Here is a 24,913-nt window from a genome sequence, read left to right as displayed (position 1 = left end):
AAAGTCGCCACCCAACTTTTCCTCTCATTCTTAGGATGATGACCTGTACACACAAGATAAGTTAGCAGGATGGGCAGAGCACCTAGCACATGTGTAGGTGGGTACCTCCTAGCTCTTCTCTGACAGATGATGTTAGGGACAGAAGGATCTGGCCACTGGAATTTCAATGGCTAAACTTTTCCCGGAGGAGTCTGGTAGCAACTCTCTTATAGAGAGCAGAGGATTGTTTGGCTGAGCCAAACACATAAGAGGTAGACGGGAGGGAGAGATGTGGGTCATGCTATCATTTTTGACTGGTAGCTATCTATTATATAGTGCCAACTTTACTGCACTCATTTGCCAATCCTATTTCTAGAGGGACCAGTTTAACTTTTTTTTTCTAGCCCATTTATTTAGTGCCATTAATTCCACAGCACTTTATAGACATTATCAGCACTGTCTGGGGCTCACAATCTACATTCCCTATCAGTATGTCTTTGGAATGGGGGAGGAAACTGGAGAACCTGGAGGAAAGCCACGTAAACACAGGGAGAACATACAAACTCCCTGCAGAGGTTGTCCTTGGTGGGATTTGAACCCAGGACCTCAGTGCTGCAAGGCTGCAGTGCTATCCACTGATCCACCGTGCATGCTTTCCATTCAGTAAAGGCCCCGTCTCACTAAGCAATCTCGGTAGCGAGATCGCTGCTGAGTCACAACTTTTGTGCACGTAACAGCGATCTCACCAGCGAGATCGCTATGTGTGACAGCGATCAGCGAGCGGCCCCCCTGCCGGTATCGCTGATCGCTGGAAGAAACCTCTGGACATTTCTTTGGTCGCTGGTCTCCCGCTGGCCAGCACGCATCGCTGTGTGTGACAGGTGGGAGACCAGCGATCAGGTGTAAAAAATAATAAAAGAAATAAAAAATATAGTTATTCTCACCTTCCAATGTCCCGCGCAGTCTTCCGGCCTCTCTCCACGCTCCGGTCCCAGCGATCCTTTGCACGAATGACCGTGAGACTTTGTTATCCCTCGAGACCGTGACATCTCGCGGTCATTCGTGCAAAGGATCACTGGGACCGGATCGTGGAGAGAGGCAGGATGGCTGAACGGGACGTCGGAAGGTGAGAATAACTATATTTTTTATTTTGATTCTATTTTTTACAGGGATGGCCAGCGATGCCGGGCGCTCGGCATCGCTGTGCTGATCGCTGGTGAAGCTGTCTGTGTGACAGCTCACCAGCGATCACATAGCGACTTACTAGCGATCCTGACACCTTGATATCGGTGTCGGGATCGCTGGTAAGTCGCTTAGTGTGACGGGGCCTTTAGACTACTAGGTTTTGAGGCTTGCTCAGATGAGTGTATTCTCCTATACTGTTTCTATTATTAAAACCTTACCATGTGTCAAAAACTATCTCAATCTGAATAAGGGCAGAGCAGGACTCTATTCCTACAGAGATGCCCATCTGAGACATGTCTGGCCCGTTTTTATTTATTTATTTTTTTTATGTGGCTCAGTGAACAAATTCTAAAGTGGTTCTATAGAATTAATTGCTGGTTTTCATGCACATATTTTAATCTAAGCTTTTTTTTTTTTATTGGGATCCCAAAGTTAAATTTTGCTTTACCTTTAAGTTCAGGTTTACCATATATAATTAGAGTAGAACGTTAAAACTTTTGAGGTCGTATCGTTATGGGACACTATGCACCCAAGGCTCAATCGAGAGAGATTTTTTCCCAAGATAATAAATCTGTAGCCACTTTGATTTCCCCAGCTCCATAACTTGAGTAAATTAACCGATCCGCCAAATGACTTAGTTTTTATGAGTGCAAAACATAAAGACGTATTAAAATCTGTTAGTGGCGTCCTAGAGATTAATTGCAGCAGTATATAATAGGTTAAATCTCTGTGATTAATACTGATCATCTTTAATTAGACAGCAATAATTACTTTTCAACAGTGTCTATAAATCTGTAAGGGGACTTAGAACTGAGAAGAACTTGGTCGTGTTTCGGATGGCATGTAATATGAGCATGAAGCCTGCGACCTGCTGGGATTTTTATCTCTTGTAATCTGTTATCGAGTGCTAAATTTGAGAAGGTTTCCTTCTGAAATATATAAGTAGATTCTGAAATTAAAGTATTGACCAAAGGGATTGTAGGGTCCGAGGCCAAGCTTCACATATTTGAGTGCACTATCTTCTTCTCTACAAAATGTCTATGAAGCTTTGTCATATGTCTCAGTCATTTCTACATACACAAATTAAATTTTGACCATCCTTTGTGCAGGAGCAAACCCCGTTAACGAGGGAAATGGTAACTTCTAATTGTTAATTTATTCATATATTTCCACGAGGAAAACCTCTGTAACAGAACATATTGAAATTTTTAGGAAAAGGTACTCCATAATTCTTTGATCATGGGGAACACAAATGTGAAATAGTACAAACTTCGGAGAAGGGTTGATGAGATGATGCTCATGTGCTAATACAGTATCTTAGGCATTAGTTTTCAAGCACACCCAAGGTACTCTTAGCACACCATCGTGCTAAGAATTTACAGTCATATTGCTCATCACTCAATTTTCTGAAAATGTGGCATGAGTTATATTAACAACTTTCATAATTTCACATAAGAGTGACTGATAAATTTGGATTCCGGTCACCAATAAGATATATTGTATTGAACAATGTAATAATTTTGCCTAAGTAGTGTGTTCTAGCTTCCTTACTATTGTACAGAAGGACTAATGAGATTTCTTTTTTTCCCTTTTGTAGGTGCATGAGAAATTTCCGAAACATTCAGGCACTCATAACTCCAGCGTTCCTCCAGACATCACCAGTAACACCTTAAAACCAAAGCACCAGCAGAAAAGTAACCAGAATCATCTTGACTGGTCCCCAAAATCTGACTCCGGCCCTTCAGCACAGAGCGGATACCTGAATGCAGAACCTGTCAAAAAAGACGTGCCCATTGTCACCAAGAGTCCCAAGCCAGAAATGCCTCCTCCTTTTCTCAAAACTCAACCTAAGAAATCCAACATGGGGAGTGCTTGGAGTCAAAACCTTGTTTCCAAGGAAAGTTTTGCTAACATTTCAGCTTCTTCTCCAAATGGTGGCAGCAGCAATGTTCTATCAGCTTCTAACAATGAGAGTAAAGAGCTTTCAAAGTTAGAGGACCAAAAAAGTGGTTCATCTGAACCTCCAGAACAACCACTTGGTAATGCAAAAAAGAAATCTGGCAAAAAGGAGTTAAGTCAACCCATGCAAGTGCAAGAGACAGAGCGGGCTAAAAGTAGTCCAAAAGCTCTAGAATCCAAAAATCATGATAATGTGGAAAATAAGAAGGATAATGAGAAAATTCCGGCTACCCAACAGCAGCAAGGATTGACTTCTGGACCGAATGAGCGTGAATCAAGCCGCATGCACATCATGCTTCCAGTGAAATCAACCGCAGTGGATCTACCAGTTAATAAACGCAAGAAAAAAACCTCTTTGAAACCAGCCATAGACAAAAAGGTCCCTGATTCGGAACAGCCTTCGGGGCGCTTAGTGATTAATGAAATGGTCAATCAGAACAATTCACAAACCCAAGCTAATAAGAAGGAAAACAAAGTAATCAAGCAAAGTAAAGTCAGTGCTCATGAACTGGTAACCAAATTGCCAGAAGTAAATGAAGGCATTGGAAAAACTTCTTTAAACAGTTTTACCCGTCTACAGAAATCTTCTACTCCACCTGTATCTAAAACCACTCTTGAGAATGTTCGGTCTAAAATGTCAGATTTGCAACATCCTAAGTTTGCAGCAAAGAAAAGATGGACAAGTGGTAAACCTAAGAATAACACTCACCATGAAAACTCTGCTTCCTTCTCTGAAAAAATTGTAGTTGATCCACCCTCTGCTTACCCAATAACCCCCTCAAGCCCTCTATACACTAATACAGATAGCCTTACAGTGATTACACCAGTGAAGAAGAAGAGGGGTAGACCAAAGAAACAACCGTTACTAACTGTGGAGACAATACATGAAGGAACATCAACTAGTCCAGTAAGTCCCATTAACCGTGAATTTGCTGGTATGAAGAAGAGAAAGGGACGACATAGTCTTGCTGATCTGATTCAGTTGACACCTTCATTGGAAAAATCCATTGGTGAGTTAGAATTTCACAAAAAAGTTGGAAAACTTGGAATGTTGGATAAAAAGACAATAAGAACCATTAATAAAATGAAAACCCTGAAAAGAAAAAATATCTTAAACCAAATTTTGTTTTGCTCAAACAGCATGGCCTTGAAATCTAAATCTCAGCCACAGACGAATGCAATAGCAACTGTAACCACAACACTTGATGCTAGATTAGGCAAGCAGATTAATGTTAGCAAGAGGGGAACCATTTATATAGGCAAAAAAAGGGGAAGGAAGCCAAGAGCAGAGCAAGTTCCCCAACAAACTGAACATAGAACAGCCATTAAACAAACCAGGCCTGTTTCTAGCCAGCCCGAAAACCCAACAGTGCCTTCCAATTTGCAGTCATTTGTGGCATCTTCACCAGCAGCTATTCACAGTTTTGCAGCTCAGTTTTTAGGTTCTAATGGAAACCTTAGTCCTGCCAGCACTGATACAATATTTTCAGATTTAAAAACTATGCCAAATCTTCAACCAATCAGTGCTCTTCCAACAAAAACCCCAAAAGGAATACATGGAACTTCTTGGAAGTTGTCACCTCCAAGATTAATGGCTCACTCGCCTTCCCATCTATGTGAGATCAGTTCCTTAAAAGAAGTAACACTGTCACCAATAAGTGAGTCTCACAGTGAAGAAACCATCCCTAGTGACAGTGGGATTGGGACAGACAACAACAGCACTTCTGATCAAGCTGAGAAGAGCTCAGAGTCTCGTAGAAGGTACTCCTTTGACTTTTGTACTCTGGACAATTCAGAGGTTACTCCATCTGACACTAGCACAAAGAGCAAGCATGGTCACCGGCAGAAACATCTCATTGTTGACAACTTCCTAGCCCATGATAGTGTTAAAAAGCCAAAGCACAAGAGAAAGAGAAAAGGGTTGCCGAATAGGGACAATCTTCAATTTCTTGCAGATCTTGAAGACCTCATTAACAAGTTTCAAGTCTTTAGAATTTCTCACAGAAATTATACTTTTTACCATGAAAACCCTTATCCCAGTATCTTCAGAATTAATTTTGATCACTATTACCCAGTGCCATATATCCAGTATGACCCATTGCTCTACCTTCGCCGGACCTCTGACTTGAAATCAAAGAAAAAGCGTGGTAGACCTGCCAAAACCAATGACACCATGACAAAGGTGCCTTTTTTGCAAGGGTTTGGATACCCTATTCCCAGTGGAAGTTACTATGCACCATATGGAATGCCTTACACATCAATGCCTATGATGAACCTTGGTTATTATGGTCAGTATCCAGCTCCTTTGTATCTGTCTCACACACTTGGGGCAACTTCCCCATTTATGAGGCCCTCCGTTCCACCACCACAGTTTCATCCATCGTCTCATATGAAGATGTCTACTGTCGCCAAGCATAAAACAAAACATGGAGTTCACCTGCCGAATTCAGTCGGCATGGGCTTGGGTGACTTGACTCCTTCCAAAACTGGAGCCGTTGGACTCTCAAGCAGCCGACTTCACAAAAGGAAACACAAACATAAGCACAAGCATAAGGATGACCGTATCCTTGGAGGACACAGTGATTTCAGTGGTCTCTTTTCAGGCAAGTCCACAAGCTTTTCAAGCCACGTGGCAAATGAGAAGCTTAGCTCCTCCAGTAAGGACCTTTTCACAGTGAATGAAAAAAGCAAACACAAAGAGAGGCCGAAGCACCAGCATAGTGAAATTGGACAAAGAGGTCCAAAGAGCTCTTTCGAGGTGGACACGCTTTCTTCTTTGTCTCTTTCAGATGGCCAGCACTTGACACAGTCTAAAGACAAAAGTGACTTAATCAATGAGTCTGATAGCTGTTTGAAACGATATTCTGGAAATGACTGCAATGGCAGATCAGACTCTTCGGACCTGTTTGTAGAAATGAGCTTATCCAGTGATAAGAGAGATGGAGACTTGAATGGCAATAAAAGACGGACATTTGAAGGTTTTGGGTCGTATAGAGAGAAAGACATTCAGTCATTTCGAATGAACAAGAAGGAGAGAAGTGTTTTTGATCATTCGGGTTCAGGTAAGAAATTTAAACTTCTGCTAAATTTTATTATGATATCCACTTCAAAAAACACTTGGTAGAATTCTGACACACTGGTATTCCTGATGGAGGCCCTAAGAGGGCAGTGTATTACATGGATACTTGAAGGAGAGATTCAATAGGTCGTGTTGCAACCTGCGGTTTTACAAAATAAAGTCTATTTTTTTATTATTCTTTAACCCTTTTTCTTTTCTTCTTCCAGAAATTGCATTAGGCCCATCTCTGGTATTGTTTAGTTCTGGTTGTACACCTCATTTTCTATGACTTCAATGAGTTTGGGATGCAATCCAAGACATTGTCCTTGGACAAGAGTGGACCTATTTCTGGAAGAAAAAAAGGCAGATTTTGTTTAATCTTTGGCAACCCCTTTATAATGTGTTACCCGAAGTGAAATTCTCAAATGTTTAATATGGACTGGATGAGTTTTTGCACTTCATATCTGTGGCTGAGTCAGTAAGAATTAAGCCCCAAGACCACCACTAACCTGCTATTCAGCATTGTGCCAACATGGCAGATTCATTCAGCACAAAGGGAGAAAACTAACTTTGGCCAATGTATTGATCGACGGTGAGAAGTCATGTTAAATATCCATTCTTAAACAGTCAATTTTCTGGCTTAATTGATGTCCCATAGTTCAGACCTATTATCTTAAGCCACCTCCAGTCATAGCATACACTTTGTAAGCTACTACACAACCCATAACTTCACGAGCAGGTGACATAGGAAGACCTACCCAACCTAAGTGATGGCAGGTGGAGCAATAGCCCACTTGATGGTTCCCTTCTTTGACTTCTTATTGTCGTTTAAACTCCTCAATCAAATCTTGTTGTCTTCTTTATGATGAATCTGCCAGAAGATAGAAATCATTATTTTTGATCTTGTAACATCTACATTGATGGATAATTTGAGAGCCATAATCCTGCTGATAGTTACTTTTTAAATGGACAACAGCAAATTTTATAGGACCCCTCCAGCATGGATTTCTTTTTATTAAAGCGCTGGAGTGGTGCTACTAACGTTAAGCCCTTGCACTTTGTTTTATACTTATCATCTGCCATCTTCATTTTTTATTCGAGCCGGTCGGTCTCCAGCAGTTTGTGACTTGCCGGATTACTGCAGTGTTTGTTGGAGTGAGCCTGAAGTCACTTTTCAATTCATGTGTATCAGAGCCTTGTTCTGCATCTTAAATTTGCATTGAGAGTTTGTGACTGTTACCTATGACTTCCGGTCCGTCAAATGTTTCTGTCACAAGATTGCGGAGTGGGATTGGAGCGTCGCCGATAACACCTGAAGAAAACGAGTGGCAAGTATAATGATGGATACAGGGAGCACCACTCCAGCTATGCAGAAAAAAATAAATGCTAGAGTGGTGCTTTAACTTGAATAGCTTGTGTCTACCATGTAACCATTATTTTTGGTGGCAAGAGTAGTGCAAGAGATTGGATTCCAAAATATTTCAAAGGGTGATGAAAACAGGGCAGCAGAATGATCTGTCTTTTTGTAGTACATTAATTTAGAAACCAGTGCCAGTACTATCTGTTTCCTCATCTACCGATGCACGATGGAGATTAGTCTATATTATTCACAGTAAGATAGGCAGGCGGTACCATCTGTGCCTATGTAACAAGGTCGACTAGAGTGGTAGTCCTGACCGAGTTCACCCACAAAACACAGTCCACAGACACCCCGGCTCCTTGTACATAAAACAAAGAGATGGACCGGACACAATCCTCAGCCACAATTTGCAGTCCAACAGGGAATGAACCCTAATAACAGAGATGAAGGAAAGTGCAACACTGGTTTCCTGCTCTCTCCCTAGCAATGTCCATGACCGTACCCACAACAGCCACTGTAGCTGAAACAAAGCAGTAGTCCATACGCCAAAATCTGGACGCTTAAAGTCCCTTCGGCAGGGCACCAACACAATCCTGTGCCCGTGTTGCTGTCCTAAAGTCCCAGAGCAACAGATTATTTCCCCTCCTGGGGTCTGGCAATGCCCCGGCTGTAGTTACACACCTGTTCAGGGCAACCGTTACGGGCTACTGACTGGAAGCAGCAGCTTCCTCCCGCCTCTTTTACCCACCAGATTTACATCTACTTTCCTTAACTCTATAACTCTAGCAACAGCAATTAAAGGGGAGCTCCCAACAACACACAATACAGACATAATGCAGTATACTACATAGTAGGATAACATATTGACATATGACAGCACATAGTTAACACATGAAACATGACATATTTTCATAACGTGCACGGAGGTCACACGGAAAGGAGAGCGGGAGCGCAGAGGTCCTCCGCTACCTCCTTACACCTACATCATACTACAGGTAGAAATGTACTGCTCCCACCAGCAGGGTGGTCACTACATTACTCCAAACTTTAGCAGAGATGGTGATCGCCACGTTGGCCATGCTGTGACCCAAGGGATTGGGTAGCTGTGTAGGGTTAGGCTGTAACATTACAGAAAACGCACATAATTAAGAAGCCTGAGAATGTTTTGCAGTGAGGGTCCTTGCTAGGGGATAGTTAAAATAATGTATACATTTTCTGTTAGGGCATAATTATATTTTAGTATAATTAAAGCGAGGGCCTTGTTTAATTTAAGTCGTTTAATGTTTTCGGGAAAAAGTCAGCTCAATTAAAATGTTCATTGGTTTTCTGATTGCAACTTGTGTGATGGCTCTTTGTAAAGATATTACTCTGCTTCTATTGGAAAAAAAATGTTCTGTTAATTAAAAACTACAGTGAAAATGAAACTGTAATTAAATGGACTTTGGTGTTCAACAATGAGCTGGGGACTTGAATAATGTTCTGCCGGCCATGTTCTTGGATTCAAGCTGCAGAAAGTGGAAGGAGTTTGCAATTTGCATCTTTTTATATTAAGTGCAATATATTTTTAGATGGAAAAAATCTCTCCTCCCCCAAAATGGATCTCTAGTTCATTAAGTCATGATAAAGTAATGCAGTAAATCCTGAGTTCTAGACAAAATCCGTTATGATGTCTAAGCAATTACACTTTATAACGTGGGTTCACATATTTTATAGGCTACAATTGCTTGTTATGAACACATTATAGGAACCACACTTTAGGAGTGGGAATGGGCTGATAAGTTTATAGGGTAATACCAATATATGCATTCTATCATCTACCATGCATACCATTCTTGTCTCTGCTCTACCAGTACTAATTGCTTTTTATTTCTTGATTTTACATGGTTTTACAGCTTTTATAGCCGCATTGTTCACACTGTCGTCGTAGAAAGGCTTAGATTTCTAAATGGAGCCCATAGAAAAAATGAGGCTGCATTAATACTAGCCAAACCGTATGTGACACAAAATAGTTACTACATAACATTTCCCACATGTCTACTTTACATCAGCACAATTTTGGAAACATTTTTTTTTTTGTTAGGGAGTTATAAGGGTTAAAAGTTGACCAGCGATTTCTCATTTTTACAACAAAATTTACAAAACCATTTATTTTTTTTAGGGACCACCTCACATTTGAAGTCACTTTGAGGGGTCTATATGGCAGAAAATACCCAAAAGTGACACCATTCTAAAAACTGCACCCCTCAAGCTACTCAAAACTACATTCAAGAAGATTATTAACCCTTCAGGTGCTTCACAGGAACTAAAGCAACGTGGAAGGAAAAAATGGACGCTTTAATTTTTCCAACAAAAAATTTCTTTTAGCATCAATTTTTACATTTTCATGTGGGTAACAGGATAAAAAGGATCTTAAAATTTGTTGGGCAATTTCTCCTGAGTACAGCGATACCTCATATGTGGTCATAAACCACTGTTTGGGCGCACGGCAGGGCTCAGAAGGGAAGGAGCGCCATTTGACTTTTTGAATGGAAAATATGCTGGAATATTTAGCATTTGCCATGTCGTGTTTGGAGAGCCCCTGTGCGCCTAAACATTGGAGCTCCCCCACAAATGACCCCATTTTGGAAACTAGACCCTCCAAGGAACTTATCTAGATGCATAATGAGCAATTTGAACCCCCAGGTGCTTCACAAATTGATGCGTAAAAAAAAAAGTACTTTTTTTCACAAATATGTTCTTTTAGCCTCAGTCTTTTCATTTTCACATGGGCAACAGGAGAAAATGGATCTTAAAATTTGTTGGTCAATTTCTCCTGACTACACCGATATGTGGTCATAAACCACTGTTTGGGTGCACGGCAGGGCCCGGAAGGGAAGGAGCACCATTTGACTTTTTGAATGGAAAATTAGCTCCAATCGTTAGCGGACAGCATGTCTTGTTTGGAGAGCCCCTGTGTGCCTAAACATTGGAGCTCCCCCACAAGTGACCCCCTTTTGCAAACTAGACCCCCTAAGGAGCTTATCTAGATATGTGGTGAGCACTCTGAACCCCCAAGTGCTTCATAGAAGTTTATTACGCAGAACCGTGAAAATAAAAAAATTATTTTTTTTTCCCTCAAAAAATGATTTTTAGCCCACTATTTTTTATTTTCACAAGGGTAATAAGATAAATTGGACCCCAAAAGTTGTTGTCCAGTTTGTCCTGAGTACGCTGGTACCCCATAAGTGGGGGAGACCACTGTTTGGGCACACGTTGGGGCTTGGAAGGGAAGTAGTGACGTTTTGAAATGTCGACTTGATGGAATGGTCAGCGGGCGTCATGTTACGATTGCAGAGCCCCTGATGTACCTAAACAGTGGAAACCCCCCACAAGTGACCCCATTTTGGAAACTAGACCACCCAAGGAACTAATCTAGATGTGTGGTGAGCACGTTGAACCCCCAAGTGCTTCACAGAATTGTATAACGCAGAACCGTGAAAATAAAAAATTTTTTCCCTCAAAAATTATTTTTTTAGCCCCCAATTTTTAATTTTCTCAAGGGTAACAGGAGAAATTAATCCCCCAAAGTTCTTGTGCAATTTTTCCTGAGTACACTGATACCCCATATGTGGGGGTAAACCACTGTTTGGGCACACGTCGGGGCTCGGAATGGAGGCAGCACTGTTCGACTGAGACCCCCTGATGTGCCTAAACAGTGGAAACCCCTCAATTCTATCTCCAACCCTAACCCCAACACACCCCTAACCCTAATCCCAACCCTAATCATAACCCCAACACACCCCTAACCCTAATACTAACTCTAACCCTAATCACAAACCTAACCCTAATCCCAACCCTAGCCCTAACCCTAGCCGAAAAATAAAAATATTTTATTATTTGTCCCTATGGGGGGTGATAAGGGGGGTGATGATTTACTTTTTTTTATTTTGATCACTGTGAGAGTTTATCACAGTGATCAAAATAAAAAAAAAAAATGAATCTGCCGCCGGGAAATGCCGGCGGGCTCACTGCGCATGCGCCCGCCATTTTCCAAGATGGCGGCGCCCATGGACCAGGACGGCCGGAAGGTGGGACACTGGGACGGCCAGGGGGGGTTAGTGAGTATCGTGGGGGGAGCGGAGGGAAGGGGGAGGGGGGCAGATTGTGACAGCGGCGGCCGATCGCCACCGTCAGTCGGTGGCGGTGCCCGATCAGTGCCGTCAGTTGGCGGGGGGGGTTAACTTAGTGTCTCCAGCCATGTCCGATGCTATTTCAGCATCGGCCATGGCTGGATTGTAATATTTCATCAATTTTCATTGATGAAATATTACTATCGCTCTGATTGGCTGTTAAAAGTGAAACAGCCAATCAGAGCGATCATAGCCATGTGGGGGCGGAGCCACGCCCCTTGTGGTGAAGAGCAAAGCCCCCTGTATCTGCAGGTCAGGTGACCTTTCAGTGACCCCGGTCACCCGACCCGCAGGGGTGCTTTAAAGTCATGACGCTACATAGGCGTCATGGGTCGTTTTGGCACGACTTTTCATGACGCCTATGTGGCGTCAAAGGTCGTGAAGGGGTTAATAGCTTGTATTGACATACCGATGGCACTTTCGTGCTGCCGAGAACTATTATTTTTATCCAAGCTTGAAGTGGGTTTTCCACTGCTTGAGCAACCACTTCTAAATCCCTATGAACCCCCATACACTTCCAGTGCCAGCGCTGCTCCAGTTGTCGGCACTGGCTCTCCCCGCCATCTGAGAAATCAAGACATCCGGAGGACGTGAGGACCGTGGCTGCTCTCTCACTTCCTCCAGATGTCAATCATGTCCGTGGGAGAAAAGAGTGAAGCCAGCACTGATTGGCCTCAGGGATTGTGTGACATAATGTCACACAAACCCCTGCAGAGTTAGTGCTAGCACCATAGGTTAGTAGAAGTATTATTTTAAGGGGGGAAAGCCAATGATTCATGAGGTTGTCTGGATAGTGGACAACCCTTTTAAAGATCATTTTACCTGACAAATACTCATTTGTAAGGAGATTGGCAGGATGTTTAAACAGACCAATTATTGGGAAACAAACATTCTTAGGAACACTTTTTTGTGATGATCTTTGTGTGAATGCACCCTAACGCAGGCCACATACATTAGGCCATTAGATGGCTGCTGGCCAAATGATCATTCCACCAACAATCATCTCATTCAGTTCACTCATTCGCATGAGCACTGCCGACACATCTCTGCCAAAATCTGACATGCCCAATGAACAATTTTCAGTTATCCGGCACCTCCTTACACATTAGCGTCATCCAAACCCATTATTATCGGTTGGTAAGTCCGACGTTACTCTAATGTGTATGGGAGTCTCAATTCTAGGACTCTAATGTCCTCCTACAGAGGGGCCAGTACCTTCAAGGTAATATTGCACTGGTGGAGTGTTGGTTATTGTGGAAGAGATTGGAGACACACTAATACTTAATGCTTAATAGGAAAGAAGTATGCCAAATTGCTATAGTTTGGAGACCCATTTAATAGAAAATTGTCTTTATAGAAAGAATGTGGGCAAACCAAAAATTCCTCCAAACCTTTTACTTCCCATGGTGCACTGAATTTAAATAAAAGTATTTTCAGCAGTTTTTCCCAATGATTTTTCTGGCTGAAAAATCCATGTCAAATGCATAGAAAAAACTTAAAAGTATTCTTGATACTTTTTAAACTTATTTTTATGTACAAGCATAATTTCTGTTAGTGTATGTTCAGACAGTTTTTTTTTGCGTGTATTTTGCAAATCCTATTCAAATACTGCTTGAGACTGTATTAATTTTAAGTATTTTTCCAAGCAGATATAGTTCAAAAATTAACATATTGCTTCTTTCTATACTAAAAAGATATGTACATAAAAAGCACCAAATAACATCCGTAGGAAGCGAGAGTATTTGAAGTGATTTTTGACGAGAGGATTTAAGAGCAAACTTCACTTCAAAATCCACTTCAAAAACTTCAATATGAACACGCTCAAAGACCGTATTGTCAAATGGGCCTCTTGAATCCGCACCAACAGATTCCCTGAGCTTACGTCTGAACAACAGCATATAGGCAAGATGTTTTGTCCAATTAATAACAGAATTGAGTAACCAAAAGTTAAATTGTTGCAAGTACAAATGTTGGGAGTGGACTTTCTTAATAAAGCATTATAGGAGACAATTCCATGTCTGTTCTCTTCAAGAAGGTAGCAGATTGGATATTGGAAGCCAATTCTTGTTTGCACTACATACTATCTTCTTTCTCCTCTTTCCTCCTCTTTCCTCTTCTCTTTCCTTTCCTCTTCTCTTTCCTTTCCTCTCTCCTCTCTTCTCCTCTCTCTCTCTTCTCCTCTCTCCTCTCTTCTCCTCTCTCCTCTCTTCTCCTCTCTCCTCTCTTCTCCTCTCTCCTCTCTTCTCCTCTCTCCTCTCTTCTCCTCTCTCCCTCTTTCCTCTCTCTCCCTCTTTCCTCTCTCTCCCTCTTTCCTCTCTCTCCCTCTTTCCTCTCTCTCCCTCTTTCCTCTCTCTCCCTCTTTCCTCTCTCTCCCTCTTTCCTCTCTCTCCCTCTTTCCTCTCTCTCCCTCTTTCCTCTCTCTCCCTCTTTCCTCTCTCTCCCTCTTTCCTCTCGGGTGTAGCTTAGTCAGCAAAATCTCTCCCTATTGACACGTTTGAATACTTAAAGATCCGCTCAACACTATACTAATAATTTAGTTTCTGTAAGAAAAAAAAAATTTAAAAAAAGCCTCTGCCCATCTAACAAATTGTATGAGCAGGTGTTTTTTTTTTTTTTTTTTTTCAAAATAAGTGATCAAGGTTATGCAATTAGCATTATTTCTCTATTTATGGTCATTAGAGATCTGTACAATTTCCGATTTAGTCTGCGATGATCTTTGGTTTGTCAACAGAATGATTAATAGCTACTTTAAACCAATACATCCTACTATTGGTGCCAATAACATCCTAAAACTCAATTCTGGCAAAAATGTTCATCTCTTGTTGCGTTCTGAGAACGCATAACAAAAGTAGATGTTGCAGGAAGTTCAGCGCTCAACAAAGTAGTTACGCAATTTTATTTTTGCTTCCTGTTTTTTTCACATTGACGACAACCTCAGAAACCTCAGTCTTCTCATTCCCAAACCACAAACATACATATACTCTTAGATGAGGCTGCCTTGGATGTCTGACTTTATAAGCCTAGAAATACAACCCCTGAGTGTAGCTGCGCTCTGCTCTCTCGACATTTCCGGTCTATAATCTTTATTCCTGACTGTCTTCTGTCGTCTTTGCTATAAATCTCCAGTAGAAGACGAGTGGTTGACTGATTTTTTTTTTTTTTTTTTTTTTGTCCAAAGGAAAATTATTTTATCAGCAGCTCAGGCTAGGATTTAATTTCTATAATGCAATGGATTTTAAATAGTTGTTCAGAAAATGAGTTCATTGACTATTTCAGGTTGGTGGATCATTCCAGAGGATGATTAATGGTTACAGCAATTTGAAAGATCTTCTTGATCTCCTGACATTGCTCTATCACCAGTAATCTCACTTGTAGCAGTTTCTTCAATAGACACACATTTGTTGGATGGAAACGGGTAACCCGAGGTCAACTGGTGGCCAACAATTACCTCTTCAGGCACATTAAAGTCACCAGAACTCCAGTCAGTTGTCATTTGGCTTTCACTGGAATTTATGCCTGATATTAAGAAACGCTGTTATACACAGCTCAATTGGTTGGATTCACCAGTACTTTTCTTTTTGGATATTTTTCAATTCCCTAGGGAAATTGTTTGTAGTCATACAATGTAATCCAGCCCCAATATTGATGGATACAGATATTATGCATTTTCTCCCAAGGTTGATGACCAGTAATGGTAGACAGATGATCTGTTAATCCGGTCACCAATCTGTCCTACTCAGAGAGATGTTATCATACCATACATACAATCGTAGAGTTGGAAGGGACCTCCTGGGCCATCTGGTCCAACCCCCTGCTCAAAGCAGGGTTCGCTAAATCATCCCAGACAGATGTCTATCTAGCCTCTGTTTGAAGACTTCTATTGAAGAACTCACCACCTCCCGTTGCAGCCTGTTCCCCTCATTAATCAATCTGTCAAAAAGTTTTTTCTTATATCTAAGCTGTGTCTCCTCCAATTCAGTTTCATCCCATTGCTTCTAGTCTTTCCTTGTGCAAATGAGAATAAAGATCATCCTTCTACAATGTGACAGCCCTTCAGATATTTGTAGACAGCTACAGTTGTGGCCAAAAGTATTGACACCCCTGCAATTCTGTCAGACAACACTCAGTCTCCTCCCGAAAATGACCGCAAACACAAATTCCTTGGCATTATCTTCATTTAATTTGTCTTAAATGAAAAAACACAAAAGAGAATGAAGCAAAAAGCAAAATATTGATCATTTCACACAAAACTCCAAAAATGGGCCAGACAAAAGTATTGGCACCCTCAGCCTAATACTTGGTTGCACAACCTTTAGCCAAAATAACTGCGACCAACCGCTTCCGGTAACCATCAATGAGTTTCTTACAATGCTCTGCTGGAATTTTAAGCCCCCGTTACACACTGCAATATCGCTAGCAATATCGCTGTAAAGTCACCGATTTTGTGACGTTACAGCGTTATTGCTAGCGATATCGCTGCATGTGATACTTGCCTCCGACCGGCTCCCCCGCTGGTTATCGCTGAGCGCGCGAGAAGCTCCTGGATCATTTCACGTCGGCCACTTCCTGCGGCGCTTCCTGCTGTGACGACGAGCAACGTGTGGAGCCGGGCGGGAGGACGCAGGATCGCCGCGTCTGACAGGTAAGTAGCGATCCCCGTCCCCAGTGATGTCGCCTGTGTGGCAGCTCACTAGCGACCACCTAGCGATACACCAGCGATCCTGACCGCGTCATATCGCTAGTCGGGATCGCTGGTGCATCGCTAGGTGTAACGGTACCCTTAGACCATTCTTCTTTGGCAAACTGCTCCAGGTTCCTGATATTAGAAGGGTGCCTTCTCTAAACTGACATTTTTAGATCTCTCCACAGGTGTTCTATGGGATTCAGGTCTGGACTCATTGCTGGCCACCTTAGAAGTCTCCAGTGCTTTCTCTCAAACCATTTTCTAGTGCTTTTTGAAGTGTGTTTTGGATCATTGTCCTGCTGGAAGACCCATGACCTCTGAGGGAGACCAAGCTTTCTGATACTAAAGCCCCCCACACTACACATTTAGACAAATGTCAGGTGAATCTTGCCAATACCAACAGGTTTGGCCACCAATCTAATGAGTAAGTGAACTCCGGTAAATTTATTTTCAGGGAAAAAGATCAATCCAACATGTCTGTTTTTATTTTCGTGTTCTGACGATATTTTTGTTGTCGAAGATAAGCCACTGCCCAAGACATCTGGCTGGGGCTCTCTATATAAAGAAGTGCTCAACACAAAGGCTCCTTGGTATGGGAAAGCCAGTCGAGATGGCTAGTGGCTCAAGAACTGGCCAAAACACCATCTGGCCAAAAGAAGGTCTATGGAGGACTTTAGTGGCAAGACAAGTCTCTATTTGACTACTAATGTTGAATGTGTTGATCCCACTGGGAAAATTTTTTTCTAAATCAGTGTTTCCCAAACCGCATCCTCACAGCCCCCAATAGATCATGTTTTTAGGATTTCTTTAGTGTTGCACAGGTTAGAAAGTCTGTGGCAATGTCTGAAGCCTTGATGATAATTCCATCACCATGCAATACGAAGGAAATCCTGAAACCACAATCTGTAGTGGGGAGGTGAGGACTGGAGTTTGAGATGCACCAATTTAGATGGAAGATTTTTTTGCACACATTTTCTATTGGTCAATTACATTTTCCAAATTTATTTCATAATCCCTTTCCAAAAGACCGGTATTAACTTTTTATGTTGCTTCTGGGCCATAGATAATCTAATTAACCCTCTGCTGATGAAATGACAATGGATTCTATTCATTAAAACGCAACAATTTGAGGCTACACAAGCATTAAAACATGTCTCCTTGGACTGGAATACAGTTCTGGTGTAATTTACCCCATTTTTGTTGTATAAATTATGAATAATTTGTTGACTACGCTTGGCCAAACCTTCTCCTTACTAAGCTCTGCCCACCTATCAAAAGGTAGGAGTAAAAATGTGAACATTTGTGCCCCAATATTTTGCTACTTTATAAATCATTTTACACTTGAATTTTGACAAAAACTGATTAATCTTGGCCATTATGCTTGGCCCTAATTAAGTAGACTGTTTTCAACATGTAATGCAGGGTTCCCCAACTCCAGTCCTCAAGGCCCACCAACAGATCATGTTTTCAGGATTTCCTTAGAATTGCTCAGGTGATAATTGCATCACCTGTACAATACAAAGGAAATCCTGAAAACATGACCTGTTGGGGAACCCTGATCTAATGGATATAACATATGACTATAGACAAACATGCACATGCAGGAACCCAGTGATGGCATTTCATGTAACATCCAGCCCATCCAATATGAAGTCATAGCTAGTAGTTTCATCAATTTTAGGAAAGCTAGGGGGCAACCAATGTATAGTGGTCTTCCTGATGCCTACAGCAGATTGCTATTCGAGATTAATGGAAAGGTGGAATACTGTGTTTAACGGATATATTCCATGGCCATAAATGTACGATGCCAATATAGTTATGAACCTAATCCCATTTCATTTTTACTTCTTGGCCTCTTAATTGTGTTCTTTATCTGGATCTCAGGAAAGTTTTTATGTTCCAGCTTATTTGCTCATAAATATTATCCAGCTTGAACTCTTTGCCTTCCAAGCATGATCATTATTTCCCGTCAATGTTTTCACCATTGACCACATGAAAGATTATGCAGACAAGGAAATTTACATGCTCCTGCTGGACAACGTGCAATGCGTTGCCAAGTTTTTCTTTCCCTTATCACGAGTAAAACATACTCAGTTGACGGAGACAAAGCTACTTTTCCTAAATATGTGAAATCATGAAGTATTTTTTTCTTTAATTACCTTTGATTTATTAAAGCAAAACATGCAAACCCTCTGAAGGTGACCATATACATTAGAGCAGCTGGCCTCTATCTTCTAAGTTCATGGAGGAGTCCTCGACATTTTCCCCAATAGAGAACATCAAGAGAATAAACATCTGATCTTGTTCCTTAGGGGGTAGTCATCATTTCCAGAGTAGTCAGGCACCTGCTTATTCCCCTCTCACCATTCAGAATACATGCACATTCAGTTAAGGCCACTGTAGAAATTTATGAAAAATGAGGATGAATGAACTCATGGAGATCAACATCCAACACTGCGGAGACACCATCACATGTTTCTCTACGCAGTGATTCTAGGGCAATGCCCCCACCCTGATGGGAAATATGTAAAAATATGCAAAACACAAGCTGCGGAGACGCCATCACATGTTTCTCAACGCAAGCAATGACTAGCCAGGTCTTTCCCCGGGAAGGAACAACCACGGGAAGGGCAGTCTCCAATGAAGGAAACCACCTATGCCAAAACATGGTATCCATCCACAGACAGCTGTTTCGGGGTATTGCCCCTCATCAGTGTGGAGTAGGAAACTGGCTAGTAGGAGCAATGCCTAGTAAAAGACTGTGAAAAATGAGGATGAATGAACTCATGGAGATCAACATCCAACACTGCGGAGACACCATCACATGTTTCTCAACGCAGTGATTCTAGAGCACTGCCCCCATCCCTTATGGGAAATGGTGTCTTCGCAGTGTTGGATCTTGATCTCCATGAGTTCATTCATCCTCATTTTTCACAGTCTTCTACTAGGCACGGTTTTGGCACGGTAATAAATTGCGTAATTTCCAGCTTTACAGAAGAACGATAACACCATAGAAATGATAAGAATAATAGGCCTCAGTTATCACAACTGTCTACAAAGGAAACTGTTGCTGATAGCAACCAATCACAGCTCATTTTTCATCTTTTAAACAGCTCTGGGACAGCGTGGCGAGTTTTGAGTGGCGACTTTTGTGTTTCGACTTTTATGTGGCGAGATTGGTGTATGTGTGGTGAAATGTGTGCTGAGGGTGGTATATGTGTTGAAGCACGTGGTAGTGTGTGGCGCATTTTCTGTGTGTGTTCATATCCCCGTGTGTGGTGAGTATCCCATGACAGGGCCCCACCTTAGCACCTGTACGCCATCGCTCTCATTCTTTCAGCCCCCCTTGTTCACATCTGGCAGCTGTCAATTTGCCTCCAACACTTTTCCTTTCACTTTTTACCCATTATGTAGATAGGGGAAAAATTGTTTAGTGAATTGGAACGCACGGGGTTAAAATTTCGCCTCACAACATAGCCTATGACGCTCTCGGGGTACAGACTTGTGACTGTGCCAAATTTTGTGGCTGTAGCTTCGACGGTGCTGATGCCAATCCCGGACATACATGCATGCATACATACATACATACACACACACCCACATTGAGCTTTATATATTAGGTAATCTAATATACAGTTAATGGTTGCTTCAGTGAAGGCAAGTTGTCATGTTCTACACTATTCATTTAACATAAGCTCAGATTGGTATAACCTATCTTGGTAATCCAAGGCTCCAAGGGAGAAAAGTAATTACGATCAAAGCGTTTTCTTGTGTAGAGTTATCACATAGCTGGAAACTGGTCCCCAGTCGCAGGCCTTGGATAACTGGGAAGGTGGAGGGATTTCACTTTTCTCCTTTGAGACATAGGGCATAAATAGAACAAATATCGGCTACAAATTAGAGCTGATCTGATCAGCGCATTTTTATTTTTTAATTTGTGTATTATGACAGCAGCCAGGTGTGAAAAAATGGCAGCCGTCCCAGAAACCTCTCGAGGTAGAGGTGGTATTTGTTAAATCATTACGCAGCTTAGAGTTTTAGATGTCATGCCAGAGGAGTGAAGCACTTAATGCTGCGCTCTTATAGATTATGAAGCATCGTGGGAAAAGAGGGTTCCACTCTCCTGTCAATTAAATAAAACTAGGCAAGAATGTATCAATATCAGGAGAACCAAATTAGCAGGTTCCCCATGTATGTTCATAAGATTTTAGGTTTTATGGTCATACTGTTCAGCTCCAACTGCAAAGTCATCTAGGGCACAGGCTTATCTTGTATCATACACCCTTTATAATACATCAAAGCTGCACTCGCTATTCTGCTCATTTACTCGGTAGAAGGCACTATGCCGAAACGTGCGTTGGGGTGGGTGGAATCACGGTCCTTCAGGTAATCCCTCAGGCATACATGTATTTTACCTCCACGGTCTCTGCTCTGCACCCTTTTCCCCTATTGTGGCGGTTAGCCTCTAGGGATCTTTCCTGTGCTCCCGGTATAGATCTACCCTTGGATATACTTTTCATATAAACTACCTACACTGGCATATCTTTTACCACAATGCACTTGCACTTTTGAGCAGTCTTCTATGTTTACAATTAATTATTTGGTCTGTGGTTCTTTTTTATCTGTCTGCTAACCGTGGTTCCATAAATTGGCTTACCACTGTCAATTCCCTGTTATTTTTCATGTTTTACATCATGTTTTATTGCTATCTCAATAAAGTTTTTCACTTTTAATATTTTGGTTTTTGTTAGTGCTTCTCTATATATGATTTTCATTATCCTTGCACTTAACCTTCCTTATACGCCCTTTCACCCCTATATGCTGATCCTTTGATTAGCGGTACAATTAGTGGGTATTGGCTTGATATATAGGTTTCTGGTGCAGTCACTGTGTACACACTGTGTACATACATTACATTACTGATCCTGAGTTACCTCCTGTATTATACTCCAGAGCTGCACTCACTATTCTGCTGGTGCAGTCACTGTGTACATACATTACATTACTGATCCTAAGTTACATCCTGTATTATACTCCAGAGCTGTGCTCACTATTCTGCTGGTGCAGTCACTGTGTACATACATTACATTACTGATCCTGTACTGATCCTGAGTTACATCCTGTATTATACTCCAGAGCTGCACTCACTATTCTGCTGGTGCATATTTTTAAAACTTTTTTTTCTACTTCTTTCTTCAATAGTTTCCTTAGGACACTTGAAGCTGCGATCTTCTGATCGCTTGTGGTACACAAAGCAGGGCTTCAGCCTTGCTGTTTGTCTATGAACGATGGCCACAGCAACGACGAGCACGGGGGTCTTCTGCATCATCTCAACCCATTGGCGTCCAGCTATCATTAGCAGGATTAGTGACGCGCTTAATTCGTGATCATGTTAAAAGTCGCTGTCAGATATTGACAGCTTCATTTAACATGTTAACAGCTGCAAGTGGATCGCAATTCCGCCTGCGGCTGTTAGGGGCACATGACATGTATGTTGCATGCAGACCATTAAGGATGTGAAGGCGATAGAAAGGAAATTTGAGTTCTTATAGGAATCCTAGGGCGATCTCGGGGCGACCATTAATTATAATTAGGGGAGGTAACGGTTTACAGACACACAGCTAGGATTCAATTCTGAACTGAAGTTGATCACGGATTTTTCTTTAAGCTTTCTTTCATCACACAGAATCACTTGTCTTCATGCAATGCTTCATCACATATACAAAACTCTCTTTCCAGATGACTTCTCTTCACACACAGTGTCTTAACCTAAGCAGAGCCATACCTTGCTCATGCAGTGAGGAGGGGGATGAGTCCGGTGCTGCTGCTCTCTGACTTCTATCTTGAGGAAATAAAGATGCTTCTAGCTGTCCTGACTGCTTATTTGATTCCAGAAATCGCTTCACAGAATTGGTCTATACAGTTTGTCTGATTTAAGTCTGACCGGAGACCCTCTAACACACGCTTTACTCTTGGATGTCCAGTACGCAATAGCACCTTTCCTGTATCCCTTGGGACTGAGCTAGCCTCTCCTTGTCTGCTCATAATCATTTTATCCCCAATAGTTTCTGGATGATTCTAAATCAACAGTGCAGCTTCTATCCGTCACATGAATAATGACCTTCAAAGGTCGAGTTTCCCGTTGGCACCCTGTATGGAGCTTTCCCCCACAAAAAAAAAGTAAATTCAGGTAGTAGTTGTTTGCCAACAAGTAGATGATTAGGGTAGTGCTCTGCTGGTCAATTCTTGCAAGGATGGAAAGAAAGTATGACCCAGGCTTACCAATGCCCCCCCCCCCCATCAAAAACTCTCCATATTGATTTTGGAAAACTCGGTTCTTGCCTAATTACAACATGTGGCCACAGCTACTTTTCTTAACTACAATTGCTATTCAGGAGGAGAAAATCAAGGTGATCAGCACTCCCAAAGGCAAAAACATGGATCATTTGATGAAAATGAGTTTAAAAACTTATAAAAAAAAAATCACAACACATTTTTCGGCTGTACCTCTAGAACACCGTTGATACAATGAACTTTATCTTTGTATCAATTGATTTATGGACACCTGAGGAAGACTGGGTACAGCCGAAACGCATTGTTTTTTAAATACATTTTTATTATCATTTTCATCAACTCTGGTGAAGGATCCATTTTTCTTTTAGCGCCGGTCACCTGGATTTTCTCGTCCTGGTTACACTCTGCTGGAACTCTCCTTGGAGGACTTTTCCATACCAACCAGGTTGGATGCAGACAAGTGTATTTGTACACCTGATATGTGGAGTTTTACCTGCACAACAGGTGAGAATAATAATAATACATTTTATTTCTATAGCTCTGACATATTCCGCAGCACTTTACATTTCAGAGGTGACTTGTACAGACGATAGACATTACAGCATAACAATAATCACATAGATCATAACAGATACCAAGAGGAATGAGGGCCCTGCTCGCAAGCTTACAATCTATGAGGAAAGAGGTAGACACGAAAGGTGGGTGGTAACAGTTGCCCTGATTGTATGGACCAGCCATAATGTTAAGTGTGTAACAGTACAGACACAGAGGGCTAATGGATGCATAAAGCATGTGGGAACATGATGTGGTGAACCTGGTTATGGTAAAACTTTTGACTGTGCCACACAGGGATAGTTAGGGTAATTTGTTGAGGCGGTAGGCCAGTCTGAATAAATGCGTTTTCATGGCACGCTTAAAACTGTGGGGATTGGGGACTAATCGTATTGACCTGGGAAGTGCATTTTAAAGAATTGGTGCAGCACTTGTATAGTCTTGGAGACGGGAGTGGGAGGTTCTGATTATTGTGGATGCTAACCTCAGGTCATCAGCAGAACGGAGGGCGCGGGTAGGGTGGTAGACTGAAACAAGGGAGGAGATGTAGGGTGGTGCTGAGTCATGGAGGGCTTTGTGGGTGAGGGTAATAAGTTTATACTGAATTCTGGAGTGGATGGGTAGCCAGTGTAATTACTGGCACAAGGTAGAGGTGTCGGTGTAATCATTGGCGAGGAATATGATCCTGGCTGCAGCATTCAAGACAGATTGGAGCGGGGAGCATTTGGTAAGAGGGAGACTGATTAGAAGAGAGTTACAATAATCCAGACGAGAATGAATAAAAGAAACAGAGTTTTTGCGGAGTCAAAAGTAACAAAGGTCGAATTCTAGAACTGTTTTTGAGGTGCAGATAAGAGCGAGCCAGTGATCAGATGTGGGGGGCAAAGGAAAGCTCTGAGTCAAGTATGACCCCAAGACAGCAGGCATTTTGCTGAGAAGCTTTTCTTGTAATGGTCACACCTGTACTTGCCTACTTTTCTCAGAAAAGTGCTACTCTCCCACATTTTTAGGCATAAAGTAGATCTTCTGTTTCTCTTGCAGTTCCAACACCACCTTGTTTTCATCCCGGTACTATTTGTTGACTGGTTGACCTTGTTACTGCACATGACCACTGCAGACAATCGCCAAGCTCCTAGCACAAGACTGTTGACCACTGTGGTTGGCTGCAGTGGCCAGTGATTTAGGTAGGATATCATCAATAGGTAAATATGGCTTATTTTGTTATGTTAGCCTAAAGTACGGTAACCTCCTTGGTCACATTTTTTAATAAACCAAATAAACCAAACCCCGAGTTTTTCTTTTATCTAGAATCTGTCTGGTTCTGATTTTAGCCTCTTGATTTTGACTCTTAAATACAGATATGTTTACTTTTGTTTGTCCGGTTGTCACATTCCTTTTCACTTGAGAAATAATTTTTAAGATTTGTTTTTTTTTCCTATTTATTTGGAAATCCAAAGGACTGAGACATTGCATCATGAGGAATGCAGAGTAACTTCCAGCGTGCTACCCAATTAAGTTTGTACATTGTGTTCTTACTTTTATTCCTAAGAAGGTTTGAATGTCCCGTTTTTTTTTTGTTTTTGTTTTTTTTCATCCTTATCATATTTATCGGAGTTTATCTTGGCGTCTTTGTTTCCTTGAACATTTTCGGGAAGGGAGTGCAGCGGTGAGAT

At 41.7% G+C, this 24,913-nt stretch overlaps 1 protein-coding gene across 1 annotated transcript in view; it reads left to right on the top strand.

Moving 5' to 3' along the window:
- SETBP1 (SET binding protein 1) overlaps positions 1-24,913 on the top strand; it is a 217,825-nt gene that overhangs the window by 140,836 nt on the left and 52,076 nt on the right. The window contains exon 3 of the mRNA XM_073589783.1: positions 2,762-6,185. Within this exon, the coding sequence (XP_073445884.1) occupies positions 2,762-6,185 (3,424 nt within the window). The remainder of the gene's footprint in view (positions 1-2,761; positions 6,186-24,913) is intronic.

This window comes from Dendrobates tinctorius, unplaced genomic scaffold (assembly GCF_039654945.1).
Source record: "Dendrobates tinctorius isolate UK_male_01 unplaced genomic scaffold, ASM3965494v1 ptg000113l, whole genome shotgun sequence".
Lineage (NCBI taxonomy): Eukaryota > Metazoa > Chordata > Amphibia > Anura > Dendrobatidae > Dendrobates > Dendrobates tinctorius.
Note: the sequence above shows the minus strand (reverse complement) of the source record. Positions and strands in the feature narration are given on the sequence as shown.